The 24,207-nt window shown below is 42.0% G+C and overlaps 1 protein-coding gene across 3 annotated transcripts in view; it reads right to left on the bottom strand.

Moving 5' to 3' along the window:
- Window positions 1–20,781, bottom strand: part of syt7a (synaptotagmin VIIa) — a 69,029-nt gene extending 48,248 nt beyond the window's left edge. Inside the window, exon 1 of one of the 3 annotated variants that reach the window (XM_037253566.1) lies at window positions 20,514–20,781. In XM_037253566.1, the coding sequence (XP_037109461.1) occupies window positions 20,514–20,547 (34 nt within the window). In that variant the 5' untranslated portion in view covers window positions 20,548–20,781. The remainder of the gene's footprint in view (window positions 1–20,513) is intronic. The other 2 variants (XM_037253567.1, XM_037253568.1) reach the window with 2 other exon arrangements.
- Between the last annotated feature and the right edge of the window lie 3,426 nt (window positions 20,782–24,207).

Genomic DNA, 24,207 nt, shown 5'->3' with positions numbered 1-24,207 from the left:
TAACGCTACAATCTAGTTATATACTAGATCTGTGGAATAACGACGAGGCTGACGTCAGGGCGCACGCGCGGCGTTGTTGACAAAGGACGAGGAATTTGATCGATGGATTTAATGATTTAGAGTGCACAGATGGTTTGATAATATTATTGCTTATATAATAGTTATTTGATATCTAATTTATATATCGTTATATGGGCCTGTGGAATATTTTGAAGCGCAAGCGCCGTCAGCGGCGCGCACCGATTGTTGACAAAGGACGATCGATGGATTTAATGAATTGGAGTGACACAGATGGTTTTATAAACGTGTTATTTATGTAATAGTTTTTTTAATAACTCTGAATGTTACGTCAGGCCCGTTCTCAGCTCTTCGTTTGTGTTTATGTCACGTTAGCATACCTATCGTTTAGCCTGTTGCTGCTCGTTCATGTCTGTCCTTGGTGTTGGATTTTGTCGAATAAATTTCCCCCCAAAATGCGACTTATGCTCCGGAGCGACTTATATATGTGCCATTCCTTTTTTCTATTCCTGTAATACAGTCATATATTTTCTTTCTACTTAAATTACAAAGAAGATTGCGGTTATCCACATGCTGTCACGAACGGAGTGTAGAAATGGAGCGAGGACGACCAAATGCAGCTTGGACCAGGGTTTATTGCAGGAACTCAAAAGACAGACCTGGCAAACTGACGTGACTAAACAACAAAACCAAAAGGACTGACCGCCAAAGCGTGAAACAAAAGACAAGAACCAAACAAACCGCGTGACAGTGAGACATGCATTGTCCACATCTCTCAGGCAATGCTCCGACGGCGAGTGACACGCAAACAGAACTTAAATACGACACAGGTAACGAGAGGCAAGTGCGTGTGAATACACTAATCAAGGGCACACAGGAAGGGAGGGACGAGCAAACAGGACACACAGAAACGATGACAACCTATACATAGCAAAACTGGGAACGAGGCATGACACATGCGTCATTAACTAAAAGCAGAAAGCCATATGCTCCCTTTCCCAAGGTAGGCTGACTTCTCTAAGTCACACTGAGACACAGTATAACACTTTTTATTTTCGGTCCGAGTATCAACAGCGCATTGGTGAAATTTCTACACTGCTCCTCATCAAGCTATCTTAAAAAAGCAGGCGGAGGTAAACATGCTCTAATCCATTAGCTATACTTTTGTATATATTAAATTTAGCTAACACTACCTTCACCTCATGCAAACACGCAAAGGTTTGCATTCATTTAGTAAAGCATATTTGTTACACTTTTATTCAGTCACCCACACGGAAGCAAGCCTTCCTTTTAGTTGTGTTGTCCATGCGTATGATCTCACACACGCACATACTAATAAACATGTTATTAACGCTCGAGCTAGCATAAACACGGTGACATGCGAGGGCGACGTGTGTGCTTAGTGATGTTAAGACCTCCAAAAAGTGGTGAGACAAGTCAAGCGGGGAGCGCTGGAAGCAGGCCTTCACTATAATGCTATTGAGGAGCAATTATATGCACACGGGCCGAGAGCTACCGTGCGCCCACATCATCAGCTCGCTGCCGGGCACATAAACCAAGACAAAGCGGTCTCTTGTGCTCCAGATGTACGATGTGGGTGGCATTATAAAATCTAATCCGAGTCGATTGTATTTGCCTAAGCATACGGAGCTGCCGGATGCGGTATCTCTGTTTGTATATACGCGTGTGCTTATGTGTGTGTGTGCGCCGGTGAGCGTTAGCCTCTATGTCCAATTTTCCTCTCTCCTCATCAAACTCCACTCTCCTCTCTCCTTCAAAAGTGGCAAAACAATTATTGAGAGTGTAATTAAAGTATTGGCAGGACAAGTGCAACAGTAATTGAATGACAGCTAAATGACAGCGAGCCAGCCTCACCGCGCACTTTTCATTTTTGTGTTTTTTGAGTGCCTTAACTAGTCGTGAGAGAATTCACAGACACCATTCTCACATGCATCAGAAGGCAGATGGGATGCGCTCACCATGAATGAGTAATGCTACCTGGGGCTGTTCACCTGCACTTTTTACATTCAATTAAATTCTGCTTGTATACGATTATTTTATGACCTGTCTAGAGCAGCTAATAGAAAACAAAACATTCATCACTGAGCTAGATGGTGAACCCAATCAAAGTCATTTTCCTTAAGACTCCATTAAAAGCCATTAAAACTCTGACCTCAAGCTACCTGATGTCACTCATTACAGTCTTCTTTTTCTAAATGTTCTGTAAACCTGTTTTATTGTTTTGTCTAATCTCTCCTAATGTGGTTAAACATTTAAAAACTGCAAAGTCCATTTCCATCTTTTAGCAGGCATATCCATGCAGTTCTCATGCACATCTTGTTTTACTTTTTATTATGCTAAATGCATTATGCATTAGAATATAGTAGAACTCCCTATGAAGGTGAAAACAGAGACCTGACATTTAGTTGGAAAATCAAAATGGACGCTCGGATATCAGCGCAGCGTGTTTGAACAGGCACCGTTGTTGCTGAAAGATAGTCAAACGCTCCTGTGGTCACGCAAATTGGATTCCAACCAACATTTTTGTCAACAAAGTAGTGCACTCAGATGTGTTTATCAATAATCAGTTCCACACAATCGATTATGACGCCCATCCCAAGATAAAACGCGACTTGAAACATTGTCTCGGCAGTTGGTAAACATTCTAGGAAGGCAACTGTTTGACCTCGTCATGGATCGTTCCAAATTCTTTGAGGAAATTGCGTCCAATTCTCGTAAGTTAGTCGTCAACTTGATTAGGACAATTTACTACTAAATTCTTGAGCGGAAACTTGTCAAAGCAGAATTCGCAGCTGGCCCAAAGTGGGAGGAGCTGTGCGTGTTCAAGTGCGGCAGCTAAGTGAAGGAGCGATGAAAGGTGTAATCGTTGTGATCCTCTCTTTGTATGAGAAACAGCCTGCTTCCTAACTACACTTTACATCGTCGAGAGTACACCAGAAGAAGAGAGTAACTTCACAACGAATGGTATTAGATTTGTTCAGGGGCTGTTGCTCAAATGAGACGGAAGGGACAATCCTATTTCCCCGGTGGCTACCTTTTTTTCCCCAGGTGACCTCTCATCTATCAGAGGCGACCCTCCACAATGGTGCCGCTGATCTCGTCCCCTTAAGCCGAGTGAAGGGAAAAGCTCTGGGGAAGAGACTACATTGGTTTAGAGGCACCTGTTTTTAGACTCCTTCTGGACAGGCGGCACCAAAAATAACCCTCATTAGCATCAGCAGTGTCAATGCAAGGGCATATCAAAGTAATGAAATACATCCCATAACCTCCGCTGCCAGTGTTGCGAAGTAACAAAGTAGAAAGTCTTAGAAGATTTGTTTTTTAGGATTTTTTCCCCAATGACCTTTCACCTTTACACACTTGACTGACTGATTGAGATCTCGGGGATTTATAGGGCGGGAAGGAGAACTGAGAGAGTAGCAACAAGGATAACTGCAATAGCTTCAGAGGGGCATCCATGGCCTCATTTAAGAAATTTGTTTGATGTGGTCAACGCTCAGAATAACTCTTGGGAAATACTTTGAAAAGTGTGCTAGCCCCAAAACACACCAGCTTCTGGTGTTCAAAAAGTTCTCCATCTAATCTGAAATAATATTCATTATATATTTTTTCCAGTCGTCCTCGTTAGCTTATTTAGCTAGTTTTGTTACTTTGAAATTCGGGCATTCAAAGTCACATGTTGATTTTATCTCGGTGATGATCCGTTGACGTATCGCCTATCTTAAAATCCAACAAACACTATTATGACACCATTTAACATACGGGCTAGTCTCTAAAATGAAGTTTTTGTTTTAGCCCGCAGCAAGCGCTATATAAATACAATTTGCTCTCCATAAGCACACGCAGTCCCCCACCGCCGCTGTCTGCTGCTTGACTGCCCATTGATGTGTTTGCTTGTAGAACTGTCAACAATTTACAGCGGCGTAACACCCAGCAGACTGAGCCTTATTGACGACGCGCAGCTGCCGACTCTCTTCAGGATGGAATCGCTGGCTCATGGGAAATATAGTTTTCTTCGTGTGGCTTTCAGTCTGCCAAATCACAGACTGGAAGTTTCCCTTTGCATTAAACTCAATTATACATCGCCGAGGGACAGATTGGCAGCTTTAATTCTGACTCACAAGTATATTAATCAACGGCAACTCTGGAGCTAGCATACTTGCGGAGTGGCGTATGAGAATGGCTGCATTAGCTGAAGAGACGTCACGGTTTGTCACATCAATGGAGACAGCGGCGCAATGGAATAGAAGAATAAATGACAGGTCTGGGTGACACGCAGTCAGTGCACTTCAGACGCCGTCGCCTGACAAATCATAGTAAATGTGTGAGTTAGCTAACTACCGTGGGAGAATAAAAGGAGTGAGGATAAACTGAAGCAGAGAGAAGAGATTGAGGTTATTAGAAGCAATCAGAAAATGACCCTACATGCAGATAGATAATTTATTCCAGCAATTTTTCTTTTATTTTAGTTTGATTTTTCAGAAAAGAAGCCAAATCGGCAAACCAGAAAACAAGTCTCTAAAGAGAGAAGGACGTTTAAGGCATCACCTTGCCTGTGACAAAATCCTGATATCCCTCACTCCAAACATTGCCACAAGTTGCCTTCATTCAACCATTTGCGGATGACCATGAGAATTTAAAACTGACATTGAAGCAAGACTAACCTGGCCACAACAATAAAAAAATAAATAAATAAAAAAGCTGTTAGCTTTTCAAGTCACTAAATCGGAATCTACGAAGAAACACAAGCTTGAGTGCTGCCGAAGAATTCATTTCAACTTCTGGCTACATCTGGCCAACTAACAAGCAAATTCAAATGTATCGTAAGTAATGGTCTTGTTTTTCCATTGGTTTTTTTTTTCCTTCTTCTCATTTTACTCGCAGCTCTGTTGAGAGCTCGCCGCAGTGCCCAGGGCAGACGCATGCTAAATTGCCACAAAGCAAACTCGCTGGTAGCACGCACATTATTTATTGCGATTGGATTGGGGGGGAAAACAAAGAGGCAGAACTAACCTGATCAAAGTTGATTTATTGACTGTCTTCAGGAAACCTATAGCTCCTTTCACGTGTCACGGCCCAGATGGAGCAAGCCCGGAGTAACGAATGCTAAGAGGCAGCCTCTCAGCCTCGTCTCGATGAGGTTTGTTAAATTACCGAAAGGACAAACGGGGCGCTTGAGCTATTTGTATGCAACCTGACCTTTAGGACGATTGAGGTGCTCTCCGGAGCACAAACCGATCCAGGAAAGCTTCACAACAAAACGACAACAATACAATCGACGTTGCGTTCTCTTCTCTTTGAATTAGGTTTCATTTGTTTGCTGGGATATTTCAAATCAATTTTTAGTGTCAACAATGATTGATAGTGCCATGAAGGAAAAGTGCATTTGGGATATGAAATAATGACATTCAATACGCCCAAGGAGAAATTCTGATACAAGAACAAGTATAGCTGAAATATTTTCTTGTGTTTTTGTTCTTCCTTGTTAATTATCTACCAAAAATTTTTTTTATTGGACTGTTTGTTTGGTTTTGCTCTTTATTTTGTTCTATCTTTCATGTCTATGAATGAAAGTGAGTCAGACGTGAAAAATAATACAAAAATAGTTTGAGCCTCATACAGTTAGTTTGGTGGTTATGAGAAAATATTTTTTAAAATTCCATCTAAGCTATGCTAATGAGCGCGGTGATATCAATCACAACACTGAAACTAATATCAGATCAGTGATTTCATCCGTGTGACAAAAACACACCACTCTGCTTTAAACATCAGTTAATGGCTCAGTTTTTGCCATAAATCCCCAGCAATTATCTAACGGCTATGTGTGTGTGGAGTGCTTGCCATCGCATCATTTCAAAAGACTAATTGATGCAAAAATGAAATGTAAAACAGAATGTGTGTGTGTGTGTGCTTGTTCTACCGTGCACAGCCTCTGCTATTCTAGGCACCTCGAGGGGATTCCTCACAGTCTTGGAGGTTTGGACCTAAGATAACGGGGTGGGGGTGTGTTCAAGAGGAGTCCACAAGGGACCCTGGTACATACGTGTGCATGGACTAGTAAAATGACAAGTGTCACTTCCACTGCATTTCTAGCGGATTACTGTTTGCTTGAATGGTTGGGTGGTCACAAACAAATGATGTAATAATCTTGGTGGGGAGGGGACTGGAGCATCTCCTCCATCTGGTCCAGTTAGATTATGCAAACCTTTTCTCAAAACACAGCGACCAAAATAGGTTTAGACGGATCGGAGGAGGGGGGGAAAAAACATTAAGGAGGACTGCTTACGTGTCCTACCTAGAGGCTACATAAGCTGCGGGTTGACAGGCCGCATCGTGGGGAAGGGGCGAGGAGTCCACACGTCTGCTTGGCTGCATCGGCGACTTAAAGAGGACGATGATGATGGCAAGCAGGCCAACGGTTGCTTACGGCTTTTCACCGTGCGGCCCAAAAAACAACGAGGCAGGACTTTCTCAGTTGCTGACATCTCCGATTTCCCCTTTATAGAACATTTCTGCATGTTGAAGCAGGTTAGAGCCGCTTCGATCGACGGCAGTGTTCGCTCCCACAAAGCGCAAACGCCCCTTTTTGCCTACGGCTGCTTGCGAAAATACCCAAAGTAAGAAAACGCCACCTAAGTACCAAATGATTAAGCGTTTGCTGTTTTTGTTATTTTTTTCCAAGTGGATGCAATTTACATTGAATTAAATATTTTCATCATTATTTCTGCAATTAGTATTTTTATGCATTACTCAAATGATTGCTGTGAGCAATAATAATTGTGATGTACATTTTTATAAAATCTAAAAAAAAACAGATCTTTGGCCAATAATGAAATACTACCAACTTTGTCCCCCCCCTGCATAATTCTGACACCATTGTCTGAGTCACTTTTTACTGTGGACATCATAGCCGTTTGTAATCTGCTCCTTTAAGCTATTCTGACACCCAAGAAAAATGAAACATTCAGAATGGACTGAGTCTAGTTTGTTTACAAGTAGCTCCCTCTGAAAATCAGTGCAAATCATCCAGCCGCAGCAGCTCAATGAATGCAAAACTCGAGCGGCCCTGTCGTACAAATGTAGATCCAAGCGCTATCATCAAAAAAAAAAACAACAATGGCACCATACATCTCCAGGTGACTCCATGCGACAGAAAAATGCGCATAAACTTGGAAAGCAGCGCTTGTATAATCCCCAACGCAGGCAGCACCTCTAAGAAAAACGTACTGGTACTCACCACAAATATCCACTTTCTTATTCAATCTTTCATCCTTATCTCTAATTAAGTGCCAATCCTGATTATATGCTGCTCTGTATTTAAAATCAGACCACATTCATGACAAGGAATGGTCTTCTTTCCTGAAGAATATGGCCTGAATTCCCCCAAGGCAATATTTTAAAATCACAAGGAAACCTTCAAAACCTCATTTCCAACTCGGCAGCGGTTCCCGTGTCCTCAAGCTATCTTTCCGTTCCATCCATTTCTTTATCTCCGTTACACTGCCCAAACTCTAAATCTCTAAGTACATGCAGGTTTGATCCACCTGCTCAAGCAGGAGATACTTTATAGGCCACGTCCAGGCGCGCGGAGTACATCGCACAAACAGCAAAAAGTGGCTAGTAAACAAAGGAAGACCTATGGGAGTTTTTTTTTTATTGTGTTTTACAGGTAGTTGAGGAAAGGAGGAGGATGTAATAGAATAGACATTAAGACAAAAAGCTTTTTCTATCTACTTCCTCAAGCTATTCCAAGCTGACATTTTAAATCTATCCAAGTCTTGTGAGTCTTGGCATTTCCAAAGTAATACTTGCAATCACATAAGAAAGAATCAAATATTCACAAAAAATTGGACAGTGTCGCCCCGCTATATTGCAAGTCATCCTTTGTGGGCCTGCTATATACAGTATCAGATTTTTAAAGCTACTAATTAATGCGACAAATATTTACTCATTTAAAATTTGTTAGCATATATGCCTGTGATGTGTTTACGTTAGCCCATTTTTAGCATTAAGCTAGCGGTTTAAATAGCATTTGTTTGAAGGTTTACCATAACATCTATGCTAATTTCTAGTAGCGCATCATCAATATCCAGTTCATGCTAGCATTAAGTTAGCAAACTTTCATTAACAAAAATAATTTTTTGTACGTTTAAGTGTTTAAATATACATTGTTTTACTTCCTTTTTGTTTTTATGTGTTACTATCATAGTTAAATACAACTGAGTGACGAGCGACTTGAAGCAAGCACGCTGTGCTTCTCAACTGCAGAACTGTGCAAACAACAAAGTCATCTTCATTTACTAAAATTCACATTTGAGTAAGAACAGATGTGAAAAATGTATTTTAATACATTTTGTTTTGTTTCGATGAGTTTAATTAAAAAACAAAAATGCATGTTTTATATGGTTTCTCCGTACTGGGCATTCATTGTATTACGATTTATGAATATGTCTGTGGTGTCTATATAGGATTTGACCGTATGCCCAGAAAGATATTGACTTCACTAATAAAGCATACAATTGAATCCAAGACTAATGGTAAATGCAGCACAGATGCTTCTCTAATTGCTATAGATCTATGTTTAAACTATGGCGTATAACCTTGGGTGAGTCATGTTTAATACATGACGCTTCATCGAGTGAGTCCACGGAGCTCGCGAACTGTCTTTTAATGAGCTCTGTCGGGCACCCCGAGACAAAGGCAAGATTGTCGCAAGAAGCCGGCGGCCCCACGCCTGTCGATGCTCAGCCACGTCCAATGTGCACTGGTGTGGCTGGCCGTCAGAGCTCGCTATGAGTGTTATTTGTTTGAAAAGCGACATTTAAGAGCAAACCTGAATGTGAATCCCCTCCCCGTCACGTGTCACAGCTTCCACCATGAGATTTACCTCAAACTTGCTATATTTACTTGTCCTCGACACAATGTTCCCCACGGCGACGGCAGCTTCATTTCCCCGAAACGTAGTGCGCTGTGGGATTTTAGCCATTTTGTTCTTCATTGTTAAACTTTGGTAAGTTTTCTCACAGTATCCCTGAAGAAGAGGCTGCTGAGTCCCAGAGGCTCAAAGGCGCACTAAAGTTTCAGCTCATGGTCAACCATGGATGCCAGTACAGTCCCTCGACTGTTTTTCACAGTTTCCAATTTTCGCCGGGCATTCGCAGCAATCACAGAATGTCACATTTTCCCATCTAATCCCTTGCGTTGTCTTAACCGTCTCATTTTGTGGCCCGAAACGTGATGGCGGCGGTCGCCGGGGACGTAACGTAAACGGATCGTAATTTCAGAGTGGACTCAGAGAGCAGATGAGACCAGAAATACCAAAGGGATCATGTAAGAAGCGATATGTTGTCCCATGCACGTATTATCCGACTAGGGTGGCTTAATTAACGAGTTAAAACGGCCGTTGTCTCGTTAGGACTTTCAAACACTACTGATGGGAAAACAAAACACTTTCCCTACGGATAATCACATAGCAGACATCATAATTTAGCAGCGTGAGTCTTATTTACTGCAGCACCCAGGAAGGGATACCACCACGGGCAAGATGCGACGAGATGATAGCATGACAATTATCATATACTAGAGTTCTTGTTTTTATTATGTAATCAACATGCTTTTTTTTGGGTGGTGAGTGAGTCGAGCGGAATCGCTGTTGCATTCTGGGAGCGCTCTGTGTGACCTGCGTGTTTGTTTTTGCGGACTGTGCAGCAGGATTGTGCCAGTGACCACACATTCAAACGCATGCAACTCACTGTGGGACTGCAGAGTCCAGATTTGACTGTTTGCTCGTGCGAATGCAATCAGAGGGCATTTGACTGCCTGCCAACTCTGTGGGAAAATTTACTTCAACGATTCGTAGCCCAATATTTAAAAAGCCACCAATGTCAAGACAAATGGGGAGTACCTCATGATCTATATGCCATATGCATTTATATACTATATATATATAGATATAGATATATATGTACATATGCATTTTGTATGTCTCTGCCCTATTAGGTCCATGGCTGAACTCATTCACTCTCTCCTATGCATGCACAATTGCTTGCCTCCAATTGACTATGCTCCTCCAGATGCACAAATTCCCCTCTGCTGCCAAATCAAACAGTGGATGATACGCTTACAAGAGTTAGATGACTGATGGTCAATCAAAAACAATAAAAGTGAGCATTTTTTGAAGTGGGAGGAAGCCAGAACAATAAGGGTGTTTTCCACCACTCAATGATATGATTTTTGTTTTTCTGTTCGGCGCTGTCATAACAGGCACAATCACGCTGGTTCCCATGAGTCTGCCCCCCCCCCCCCCCCCACCAGACTTGAAATTTCCCAATCAGCCCAGTAAATGCGCATTTTGGTTGAGAGACACGAGTGTATATTTGGGCCCTCAATGTCCCACTTCATCCGTCCCTCCTGGCTTGGCTCATTACTCCCCTCCCTGCCTGCTCCACCTCCTGCTCCTCCTCGTCTCCACCTCGCTCCACATGGGGCCTCATGCAGTCGGGAAAAGTCAAAAGGACAGTGGTTCAAAGCCTTCCATCTTACATACGTATGTGGACTTGGATATGGATGATAAGCCTAAGTAAATCCGAAATGGATTCAGGGAGGTACCTTCAAAGATTGTTATTTTGTACATTCATGTTAAATGTACACTGTATATACTTTTTGTGGCTTTTTTTTTGGTGGTGCGCTATGAGATTTTTCTAATGCAAAATGTGTGCCTTGGCAAAATAAATAGTAAGAAACACTGGCAGCGGGTACCTAGATAATTGTTCTGGTGACAAAGCTGGAAACACTGCTGTCAACTGGGAAAAAAAGTCATTTCTATGCAGCAATTGGAAAGGAATTGCAAGAGCAACAAACTTTTGTTTTCTGTAAAACCTTCTCCTGCTCTTCTTTGACGAGAGAGCCGAGCCAAAAGGTGAAACTCTTGATTTGCCGGTTGACCGATGTTCCAACCCTATGGCTATGGGTTTTGGGTAGTGATTGAAAAGAACAACATCATGAGCAGAAATAATTCCTCCACAGGCTCGTCCTTGGAGATATGGTATCGCATTTTGAGAAGAGGCAGCAGAGCTGAAGCAGGCAGACCTTAGCGCTACAATTCCGTTTGGTTCATAAAGATTTTGGTGAACCCTGATCAGTTTTACATTTCCACCTCGGGTGGCAGACTCCCTTTTTTTTTTTTTTTGTAAATGTTAAAGCCTTTGCAAATAATGAAATACTCCAGATAAACATTTCTATTTTGTTCTTCTCATAATACAAATGTTATTGTCTGCCCGGCGGCGTTTGATACCGTCCTGCCTGGCATTATTGTGCCAATTCTGAAACCAGATATATTTAGATATTCATAATAACATTACATTCCTACTGTTGCGTGAAAAGTGGCTTTATTTGATTTCTCACAGCTCGCCTTGGGACAACTTTGTGTCCTCTTTGGTGGAATTGTAGGACAAGGACAGGGAAGTCAGGGCTCAACGTTTAGACACTACCCTGGATGACTGGATGGATGCCAAGAACAAAAAAAACTAAATGAACATATCCCGCCATTTTGACACTTTGTTTACTAAATCTCGTTCTTTGTATTTACACACTGCGGAATGATGACATAATATGACGGATGGGTAAACTGACAGAAAGGACTGTGGCGCTTGGTGGAAACTGGGCTCAAGCTAGGCTGGGCTAATGTAAAGTCCTTCTATTAAGGTCACGCTTTGCATAAGTGTGAAACAGCCAGAGATGGGGACTCGAGTCACTGTGACTTGGACTCGAGTCGACTCGAGTCGCTGTTTTGATGACTTGTGACTTGATTTGACAAAAATAAAAAAACTTGAGACTCGACTTGGAAGTTAAAGACTCGGGACTTGACTTGACTTGAGACACGATGACTTGAATGACTTCCGTGTTATTTAGTTTATGTTTTCAGTTTGAATATAAAATTAATAATACATTTAAAAAAGTAATATCGATAACACGGTAGGAGCGCAGGCTGAGAATGGCGTTGTCATGATTGGATCGCTACCCTGTCAATCAATCGTGCCCTCTCTACCTACCTAACGTGTTTATTGGAGAATCACGCCCCTTTATATCAGACATGCACAAACATGTTAGCGGGAGCGGTACCGCGAGGCAAAAGACGGACAGCACAGTGCAAGATATGCAACAGAAACATTTCAGACAGCCAGACGACTTTGTCCGTTTGAAGTTTATAGAGCTCTGGTGTCTCCAGATGTTACAGATGAAACATAAAATGTTTCTAATGCTCTTTAATGTGTTTCTTCTTTCAGATTTTTTTCAGATTATTTTTTCACATTTGCAACTCAAATGTGTCAGACACTGTCGGCAGACGTTCATTTGTTTAGATTGAGCTGTCAATCATTGTATGAGGTAATTTCTTTTTTGTTTGATTCCATGGTGTATTTTACTGAATATCAGTAATTACAGTGCAAATCCAAATTATTGTCATATTTTTTAAACAGGTTAGACACATTGGACAATGATGGTTACTTAAAGTTACTTATATCTTGTCTTTTCACGTTACTAAGATCAGATTCTGCGGGTAAAATTGCAATAATAAGGTGACTTGACTTGGACTTGACCTATTTAAGGACTTGACTTGGACTTGACTTGACCTATTTAAGGACTTGGCTTGACTTGACTTGCCCAAGACAAAAATGACTTGGGACTTACTTGAGACTTGAAGGTTAAGACTTGAGACTCACTTGAGACTTGCACATGTGTGACTTGGTCCCATCTCTGGAAACAGCACCTCTAATGGCTGACGCTGATGCAGGGACACACCAAGACATGCCGCTTATGGATTTCACACAGCGCAAGGAGGGTGGGAACGGAAGCGACTGACCCGTCAGGTATTGTTGTGGCGGTTATGGAACGCTGGGTGGATTTCATCCCCGGGAGAAGGGCTAGCTAGATAACGTGGGCAAAAATGCTGGCCACCACTGAAGCAGGCTAATAGCGAGATGAGATGAAGCGAGGAAGGAAGAACGAGGGAGAAACGCTCAGGCAGCCAAGCTGAGGCGATGGCACTCACACAGCCCAATCTGTCGGTCGTACTACCTTGCCAGATACCGGAGGGTGGAGGGGAGTGGGGGGGGGGGGTTGTCGCACAAAACCACACACTCCTTACTAAATGCCCAATGACAGTACAGCAGAAAAAAAACCACACAAATTAGAGTCCAAGCATGCAAAGTTAGGGAACATGCTGTACTGAAACTAAAATTAACCAATTTTATTTCACGTGGAATATAAATTGCTCACTCCAATGGCATCCATTTCCCTGAGATAAATTTAGATCCTGGATTTACACACGCAGTTCCCACAAACTATGAAAGCCTCTTCTTCAAAGACCCATACGGACGTTTCCACTCAATTAAAGTTAAGACGACCTTTTGATCGATGAACATCGCCGCGTCATCACGATTCACTTCCAGCCAAATTCTCTCCTGTCACATCTCTGTCTCTCGCCAGAACCCATCTTCATGTCTAAGGGTCACCTCCAAAGTCTATTAAAGATTAGTGAAATTACAGCTTTAAACATATAACAGAGACTCCTACATCTGCTTGAAATCATCGCGTGGAAATTTGTTAATTACCCTTCGAAATGGTAATGACGTCTGTCAACAGGATCATTTACTCCAACTGAGAGTGATTGCGAGAGGTTTCATGTGGATTAGCGATGGTGGATTGCCTTTTATAGGATAACAGCGCGGAAGGAACAATTCCCTGACGAGATGAAACAACACCAAGATGCAGATGCGGTCTTAAGTAGCAAAAAGGAGGCGCCGCTAATGACCAGACTAGCAGAAGAACCGAAAATGGGGACCCCTTGACCCCAGTGTAAATGAGCTGGTCATATGTTATCAGAGCTCGGCATAGCCACGCTACAAAGATTTGATCGCAGCAGCTACCGAGCCACATGCGATCTTTCACATCAGCCCCTCGGTGTTTCCAACCGCTAAGGCAAACAGCTTGCTCACGCCATCTCTCATGGGTGCGACATGCAAACATGCCTAATGTGTTTGAAGAGGCAGAGCTTAGTGATTCCTTCAATCAAGCTTATCACAAATGAATGTGGACAACAGTAAAGAAGTCTATCGCTTAACTTTCAATTAATACTAAGGCCTGGCATACACACACACCAAAAACATGCAAAGAAGAAACGTCATAGGCACGGGCTAAAGATTAGCATTTACGTATGTGGCAGTTGAGTGGCCTGACAAAATGACAATACCCACGTGCAAGTATTCTTTATCCTCTGCATAGAATGACGAATATTACTGCCGTACCAAGAAGCTGAAACTGTCTCCAATGAGTAGCACAATGAATTGAAGGACATATTAATGTTATTTAGGGGAGTGATGATTTGGGATATGATTGTTTACGATTACATTATGATATGATAAAAATGTGTATCTCAATGCACCACTGAAAATCATCAGAGCGCCCAATGTCATACTTTCTGAAATGCAGCCTAAACCCACAAAATGCAATTTCTACATTCAACTAAAATTTGACAATGAACTGATGAAGTCCAAAGTGACAGCAGAGGTCAACAAATGGGGAGACTGTGAAAAAAAAAAAACATGACTCCCACCCCACAGGATGTGATGGTTACATAACTATACATGAACGAGAGACCGCAATCTCTCACTGTATATGTCACAACGGCTCATTCGACACATTCACAAATGCATTCCTGTTGTATGGGGAAAAAAAACACCAGCACTCAATTGAATTTCAAGTATGCCGACATTGTCATCATCCATGTAACAAGCTCTTTTCATCTTTTACTCTGCTTTCTTTCCTCAACACCCCCCCCCCCCAGCATTCTAGACTGAATCAATCCCTCCTTTCTTTACTAACTAGGCCTCCTATTGCACGCACACACACAGACTCGTACACACAAGGCCCGCTCTTCTCTTCTCCTCTGTGTGACCTTGACTGGCTAGCACTCCGGGGCTTGTTCTTTGCTTCTGCCTCTCTCTCTCTCACTCTTTCCATCCATCTTTTCGTGTTCACTCCCACTCCATCGTCTGCCTCTCATCTGCTTGCTTTCTGTCACTCTCGCCCGGACAGCTGATGTTAAGCAGTGCACTTCCCTTGTTTTTTTTCTCCTTTTTTTCCACTCCGTCTCCAAGACACACAGGAGGAAGGGACAGAAGATGGCAGAAAGGGAGTCAAGAGAGAGAGGGCAAGCGAGAGAGAGAGCGAGCCCACCCATCTCCTCCTCCTCCTCTGCAATCAAGTCAGCATAGTGAGAGTCAGTTGTAAAAATAACTCCAGCTCTCCAAACCCTATCAACAAGTCTTATTGTTTTTTTTTCTGAGCAGACTTCCTCTGTTATTTTATTATGAAACCAAACAAGTAATAAAACATTACATTATCATTAAAAAAAAATCATCCGAAACTCAAGCCAATTCCAAATTAGTCATATTTGAAGTGGCTTCCTTTTCCATCACAATTCTGAATGCAATTGTACCGCTTCACTCGACATGAATGCGACACAACTTCCTGTTCCACCGGAGGATGACGAGCGCTCGCTCGCAAGTGGCAGCAGGTTGAAATCAGCGTTTCTTTGCAGGTGTTCTGACAAAAGCGTCTAATTGCCGCCATGGCGCCATTGTAACCTACTCCTTCGACTCCAAAACGCCTCTTGAGGTTTTCCCGTCGGCTTAGCACGCTACGCATCCATCTGTGTAATATATCGGGGGGCCTATGAACCATTTTGACTATTCATTGAAAGCTAAATAAACTAAAGCTGAAGTGACGGAGGGATCCATTAAACGTCAAATTGATGCGCTGATTGTGGGCTTATGTAATTACGCCATTGCCGTGCCAATTTCTACACCTCGCACATCTCGGATGGTGTCTGGAGGGATTGTGTTTGCACATGGCGTGCGCAAACTCAATCTGATTGCCTTCAGCCTGCTGTTGTCAAGTATGACATTTTCCAAGGCACATCTAATATCAATACGGCAATCGTACACATAAATGGAAGAGCTGACAAATAAGAGATGATAAAAACAAGGGGAAAATGTTGAACTCTTTTCTGATCATTTAACATCATCTGGTCATTTTACAAGCATATTTCAAAATGAAAGACTACAACTATTTGAAAAAATTGAAACAGACATACCAGTATTTTCTATTGGAAATAATATAAATCCAAATAATTCTTTACAAAAATACCAATGACCAACACTTAAGGTTTAAAAATATTATTCTAAGAATAAGGCACGTGAGAAAAAAAACCCCACTTTGGCTTAGTAGTTTCTTCCAACTAAAAATAATTCTAAAACTCATCTTTACTTTAGGACTCACTGATGATGTAACGATTCACTTGCCTGACTTTCCTGCAAGCAGTGTGTGTTCGATTGTCCTCTGTTAAGGTGTCAATGTGAGAGTGAATGTTTCTCTGTCTCTATAAATCCCCTGTGATTCGTTGCAACCGGTCCACAACTGGAATAGGTTCTAACTTCTGATTACCCCGAAGATAGATCATTTAATCTTTTTTTAAGTCTTTCTTAAAGAAAAAATAATGAGCAATTTTCCATGATCACGGAAATAAAGTATTTCTGTATCGGCCCACTTGTTAATCCAATAGACCTAAATACAATTGTGTATACGCTTGGTGTTTGACTCTCTCAGGAGAATATGAATAATTAAGAATTAATAAAAGAATTTAATGATGGAAGAATGCTTCCGTCTAATGAATCCGCGGTTATCGCATTGCCGCCTTCCATGCTTTATTCATAATGTGTAACACGCTTGACAAGCAGAAAATCTATAGCTTTCATAAGGATGCTCCTTAAGGGATGCTAAAAGGTTGCCTGTCTCTAAAAATGTATCATCCGACTGGTCAATAAATGGGTCTGTTTTTCCAGAACATTAATTATCCCTGCGTCTTAAGTACGACTTACTTTGCATACTTGTAATTTTTTTTTAAGCTAATCAAATGCGTGAACTAGCATTGCGCGAATTAGCATTAGCATCAGATGTTTACTCATGTAACCCTTACAAACCGTTCGGAACAAGAATAAAATTACATACAAAGCACAAGGGCAGCATGTTGAGAAATGCTGAACGCAAACAAATTGATATTCATAATGGTTTTCAATTGTGTAATGAACTGAACAACTGAATGAATATATACAACAAGATTTCTAGTCTGTCTTGCCAAACCGCCTAAATGTGTATATCACAAAAAACAAAAACAATCACCAACACTAGAATAAGTCAGTCCATAAGTTGATGGATAGCCTGTAAAAAGTTGTTTCAGAAATAATGGAAAAGAAAATGTATTGGAATCCTAAATTCACTTTCTACTAAAACAATCCATGAGGAATAAATGCAAGCGCATCACTTTGCCAAAACTCCCTGAAAATAATGCACTCTACCTGAGGAGCTGTCTTAGTGCAGTCCGCGGGTGCCAAAAATAAGTCATTTGGATCAGTATCCCTGGCCGGAGGGCTTGGACTTGCGCCCATATCTGCCAAATAGCGTCAACTTAAATCAACAAGAACCCTGACAGAATTAAATATAAATCATATTCAAGAGTGCAGGGTGCCACAGCACTCATCTAATAAATCTGTGGCAATTTGTTCCCAATGCACCAACCCTCACTCGGTGATAACAAAAACGACAGCAAAAGATTTAAAAAAATAAAATAAAAATTACACTGCTTGAGCTGAAAAACCAAGCGGGAAAAGGAACTCTGCTGACTTCTTGCAAGTGGGGAAGCTCGTCTAACTGTGTTCATAGGGAGGGCGGTGGCGATGTCGCCTGCATGATAATTTCTCACACTTGCTGTGTGCTAATAGAACAAGTGGAGCACACAGTCCTTGAAAACTCACAACTAAGATGGAGATAATAAGCCTCCGACTGACCAACACGAGGGTCCTCACTCCACTACAGGCTTAAGAATTAACCAGAGGGGCAACTCTGAATGTCACAAGTCTTAAAATGCTTTTAAAAACTGTTAAGGGTGTAAAAAATTGCTTTATGTAGGCTGTTTTAATATCCAACACTACAAAAGTGTCATCTGTAAGCACACCAGCTAGTGAGCCTAATTACCCTGTCAGAGGCAAAGACAACTCATCCTAAAAGCTGCGGTCCAAATTGTTGTCTGACATCTGTATCGTTCCAACAACCCAATTACATATGGCTGCTTTAAGGCAAACAACCATCGTAGTGCATTTTGAACCTCAGCCAATAGTCCAAATAGCTCTTGATTGTTTCCCGGTGGGGCGGCTCGGTGGCGCACTGGGTAGCACGTCCGCCTCACAGTTAGGAGGGTGCGGGTTCGATTCCACCTCCGGCCCTCCCTGTGTGGAGTTTGCATGTTCTCCCCGGGCCCGCGTGGGTTTTCTCCGGGCACTCCGGTTTCCTCCCACATCCCAAAAACATGCTTGGTAGGCCGATTGAAGACTCCAAATTGTCCCTAGGATTGAGTGCGAGTGCAAATGGTTGTTTGTCTCTGTGTGCCCTGCGATTGGCTGGCAACCGGTTCAGGGTGTCCCCCGCCTACTGCCCGATGACGGCTGGGATAGGCTCCAGCACTCCCGCGGCCCCCGTGGGGACTAAGCGGTTCAGAAAATGGATGGATGTTTCCCGGTGGGTATAAATAAGAAAGCATTAAGCCATCAGACTGCAGCGACGATAAGAGTGCCACATTATCTTGGCTAGCCCGTCATCCCTACATATCTCTTCTGTATTGACACACCCCATAATATTTCTACTTTGGATGTGACCCATGCTCACGTATGATCAAGCTCTTTGCACTTAGTGCCCCCCCTTAATCCTCCATAATCAATATGTTCCTCCGCCCCCGCCTTGGCACACCACCTTGAGACACGGGATGAATATAAAGCAGCCGAAAGGGGAAACACCAAGAACACCCTTTTAATGGAGTCAATTAGTTGAATGTCAATCAAATACAAAGTTCCTCCTCTAAAGAAAAGCCCCAAACACATAACTTTTCGAGTTTATTGTGGGCGTGGTCTTGAAAGTAAAGTTATAAATGAGGGATTAGTATACATTTACTTCCACCCGTCGCCAGTTCTGTAACATGACGCTGTATGGTAAAATCAGAAAATACAAATATGTTAAACCTACATCTTTTTTTTTTTTATAGCGTGTCTGTGTGGCTTTTGATTACAGTAATCAATACTTTAAAATCCAAATAAAATCCACAGCTGGTACATTATATTCAAAGTGACAATTCACCATTGACAAAAATAAATTATGTGTTGCTAACCCAACCAGCAAAATTGAAATGGGTTGTAAATTACAAAAAAAAAAAACTTTTCTTTGTGAGAGCATGTGGATTAACGTCGAAAGAAAAGTCAACCGTATAGACAAAAGTATTGGGACATACCCACTAGACCTCTTGAGTCGCATAGATCTTAAAAAGACTTCACTGAATTGGAAAAACATGCAGAGAACCCCGACTCGAACCCCACTAAACATCTTTTGGAATGAACTACAACAGATTATTATACCACTTTACGAGAGAGCAAAATTCCTCCATTAAAACCTAAATTTTCCATTCTAATCAAGCAGCCATAATATGATGCTCACACAGATATTGCGCAATCACTCATTTCCTTGGAGGTCATAGCATTAAGCAATCTGTTTTCATGCAGACGTGTGAAAATATAACATGTTAGAAGCTTCCTTCCTCCAAGTTGCAGGACTAAAATAGACATGCCCACATTTCGCGTGCATCCGCCTGCACACGCATGCACATACACTATACTGTACTCTGCTGTTGTCCAGTGAAATGAACGAGAACGGCTCCTCCCACTCCGCCTTTATGGCTCATTTATTTCTTCCTTGATTTTACACCCTCCTTTTCCTTATCCGCCTCATCTGCAGCAGCAGCAGGTGTTATTTTTATTATTATTTTATTGAAGATTTTTTTTCCACTGCAATTAGTATTATGTGCAGCGTTCTAACAGCAGGGGCCACTAGTGGCGTGTGATGAGAGGAGAAATCACGCCTCAGAAACACGTGGGAGAATACTCAAATGTGCCCCCCTCCCCTTCCAAGCCACACACTAACACCCCCCCCCATTATACCCCTACGGCTGCTGCACTGTTCTTTCCCCCAGAAATAAACAAGATGCATTTGCGGGATTTTTTTTTTTTGCAAAGATTCTACTTTGGGGGGGGGGGGGGCGCTTTGACCTTGCACAGTGTTGTCCTTAAACATGTGCAAAACATTGCAATCACACACACACACACACACACACACCCCGACAACAGGTCAATAACGCATCTCACGGTCGGCTCGACGCACACTTTGCTACATTACATAATGAGCGCACCACACACACTTTGCGGTGTCAAAAGGACGCTGAGGAGGCTGCACGCGCGCCCCTCCTCTGAGTCCTACCGTTGGTGAAACACCTTGAAAGTATCACGCCCCCCCCCTCTCTCTCCCCCCTCCCTTCTTACCTTTGCTATTGTTCTCCTCCCTGTTGAGATACATGGCTCTTGGAGTTGGCGGCACAGGCGACGGTGGAGGTGGTGATGTCGAGCTCGCAGCGGTGTCAGTGTACTCCTCAACTCCTCCTCCGGTGTAGTTGGAGCTGTTTTATTGTTTTGCTCCTGCACAGCCTCTCTCTCTCTTTCGCTCCCCTCTCTCGCTCTCTCTCTCCGTGCGTCTCCTCCTAAGAGTTAGAGTGTGTAGGTACAGGCTGATAGATCCTCTCACTAGCTCCCTCTTCCTCCTCCTCCTCCTCCTCCTTCTGACTCCCCTCCCTCCTTTCTAATAAGCAGTATCTGGATTTGGTAGCTCACATAAAAGAAAATATTCATTTATTTTTTTCCATAATTGCATGTGGATTTTGTTAATGACATGCATTTGCTCTTGCATTGGATTAGTTTCCAAATAAGAAAAAACAAATAAAAACAAAGACATTAAGTTGTATTTTAGAAGACAGCGCACATGCGTTTGGTAAAAAAAACTGGAGCTTCTTGATTTTATTTTATTTTTTTACAGGCGCAAGCTTCCTTTCCTTGTTGGGAGATTTGGCAGACCACGCTGCGCCATATTGGGCGATACTGCACTTTGGTCTAGTCTCATGCAGGTTACAAAAACAGGGCCCAATATGTAACAAGATGAAATTTTTTTTTTTTGTTTATTCGCCATATTGTCGAGGATGAGCTAAGCTTAAAACACAAAAACTAGTAGACTCAGTCATGTTCGTTTTTGTTCATTTTTTGAGACACTACACGACATAATTTTCATCGCACGTTGTACTTCAATTGTGCTGCCGTATTTACACCATGGCCACTAGGGGCAGTATAAGACAGATATAAGCTTTTCACAACTACAGTATGAGTTTGTCTACATGTGTTGTAGCACCATTGTTGTTCAGATATAAGTAGCTTAATGGATAACAACACCACCATGTATCATTTCTAATTTTTTATCAGTAGAGTTACGAACATTTTGCCAAGTATCTTCTATTTCTTTTTCTACAACTTTTTCGGGCACCATGCTGCCTACTACAGGTGAATTAAGGGAAATATGAATAAACTTGTTGTTGTTCATCCCCATCATGTAGATGTCTCACATTCAAAAAAGAATCTGTTAAGCTGTTAAAAATCTGTATTGGTGCATGGCCAGCAATGTTTTATAAAAACCTGCAACGCAGCACAATGACACTGATTGGGAAAAGAAAGGTGGCACCCATCTGGCCCACCTACTGCTGCATATCAATATTCCATCTTCCCACAGATGGTGGTCAGATGGTCTCGTAGAAGAAAGCATGGAGCTCTTTATTAGGCTGGATTTGGGATGAAAAGATCTCGAGTAATCGGCTGAGTAAACGGCCGCTACTTTGCTGCAAGGTGACATAGCTGCTTATATTTTAGCACCAAGTGGCTACCAAATGGAGAAGAACATGATTTAATCCCACAATAAAAAGGACAATTGTTTGATTATATTTCCTATATTTGTTCTCCTTCTTCACAAAGTCCAATCTGTAAAAGACCTTCTGGGAAATTACACAACAGATGGAGTAAAAGCAAAAAAAAAATCATTAAACCCTCACGCGACAGTATTTCTATATTGGCATTTAGCATGGTTTAAAAATAGCTATATGATTAATGTATGATATTTAAACATTTTTAATAGTGTCCGGTGGCTGTGTGCGCACGCGTGTAAATATTGCATCTTCTTCCTTTCGTGTGCACAATAAAAAGCTAATATCGTATTCAATCATGCGCTGCTCTCGCTGATATAGCAGATTACAATTCAATACGATATGAGCAAAGCTGTAGTGTTTGGATGCAAAGGCTTAGAAGAGTGGCAACGGCTCCACTAATGGTAAGCGGCGCTCTGTCAGTGGAAACGGGAAGGTCGTTTGTCCACAGCATCCCGTGGTGATTTCCATTTGATAATACTTTGTTTTGCGCCGCTCGCTGTGCCGTTACACTGACAATCTCTGGCCATTTGTTATGTGAATCCTCTGCAGACTCATTTGAAGCCAAATTCCTCGGCGTGCATTTTTATCCTTGTGGCGCCTGTCACTGACTGCCATCTTTATTGAAAGTACCATCTTCTTCCCCTTAAAAAAAATAATAAAAATACTGATTCCCATATTGATTTAGTGACCTATATAGGCATCACCGCTCTCGTCTTCTGTCCTCTCTTCACGCTCCCCCGTTTCCGTCAACACCCCGTGGTTTCCCCTCATTTTCTCCCTTAACGCTTCCTTATTTCCTCCAATGGTGGCCTCTGCTCTAATTGACGTTGTGTCTCAATTAATCACCAAGTCCATTTAAATCTAACATCTCCGGCCTTCTACGCTGCGAGCTACTTTAACAAAATAAAAATGTTTTATTTAAATGACTAGTAATGAATGGTAAAACGACGCAATTATAAGCTTTGTAATCGATATTAATTCATCCATTTTATCGTGACCTTGTCATTATGTTCAGGAAATGCAAAATAGAACTCGCTGTATACGTCTGACTATGCGATGGAATAAGTAAATTCTAGACGGCAAATGGCTGTCGCCGGCGTGATGCACATTTGTAAAACCTGTTGCGGCCATGTTAGCAGGGGCGACTAAACTTTAGCATTAGCTTAGCATCACTGTACTCACACATCTTGATTGCTTTTAGGTCCTCTAAATCGGCATATATTGGGTTTTGGGCCATGCAAACCTCAGCAAAGAAGATTTCGAAAGATTTGTGAGCAATATTTGAGAGAAACAAGCCTATTGTCTATGTTGAGGAAGTTCCCTCCCAGTGCTAAAGGAAACATAAAGGGGCGGAGAAATTAATTTATACATATATTTTAGAACATCAAATAAAATGGTGGAGTGGCTTAACTGGGCCTACACAAATCTCTGAAGGGGCTATAGCGTCCCCTAGCTCTGATATAGTGCAATCCTTGGTTCAACTCCAGCTCATAAAAAATGAAAAAAAACAAGTGTTGCATTTATATTCTTATTCCATACTACCTTTGCTCTACCTCTTCTCCTCTGCTTGCTCGAAAGGTTAATAATAGTCGGCGGCGCTATCTGAAGTCATGTCACATGAAAGGGGATTTAGTGCCTGCTGTTTAATTTCATATTGCCCAAGTTTCTTTCATTGTGTTAACCTGGCTTGTCTCATGTGGCATCACTGCACTTCCAAAGCTCTCACTAAAGCTGAGAACACTAATACAGTATGTGGCACTGCATGTATACTTTGTTATATGAAGATGCCTGCTTGTAAAATTATTCAGCAGGGTGCCTCGAAATTGCACTCCTGGAAACTAATGCTCTGAAGCGTAATGTTGAATATGGTGAAAACAGCAGGAGATTAATAATGGATCACCTTCTGCCATAAGTTCTGCTAAAACACACAGGAATCACGCTGGATGATTTCACTGAACCCCAAAACAAAAGGAGCGAAAAAAATCAACATGGAAAGTTACATTTTTCAATATTCTCAGCATTACTGTGTGTTCTAGTGGAGCCTGCAGGGATCATGAACAAAATCGCTGCTGGATAGGAATGATAGTGGGATGAAGAGCAGGATGGGAAGCTCAATATACACCTGTAGTGCAAAATAGGAGCCATCCCTCCTCCCATTCTTTTCCTGAAGCTCTCTTACAGCACTCTACTGACACCTGGTGGCAACTTTGGAATCG

Source organism: Syngnathus acus, chromosome 6, assembly GCF_901709675.1.
Source record: "Syngnathus acus chromosome 6, fSynAcu1.2, whole genome shotgun sequence".
In the NCBI taxonomy this organism is placed as follows: Eukaryota; Metazoa; Chordata; class Actinopteri; order Syngnathiformes; family Syngnathidae; genus Syngnathus; species Syngnathus acus.
The sequence above is the reverse complement of the archived record's forward strand: the minus strand, read 5'-3'. Positions and strand labels throughout refer to the sequence as shown.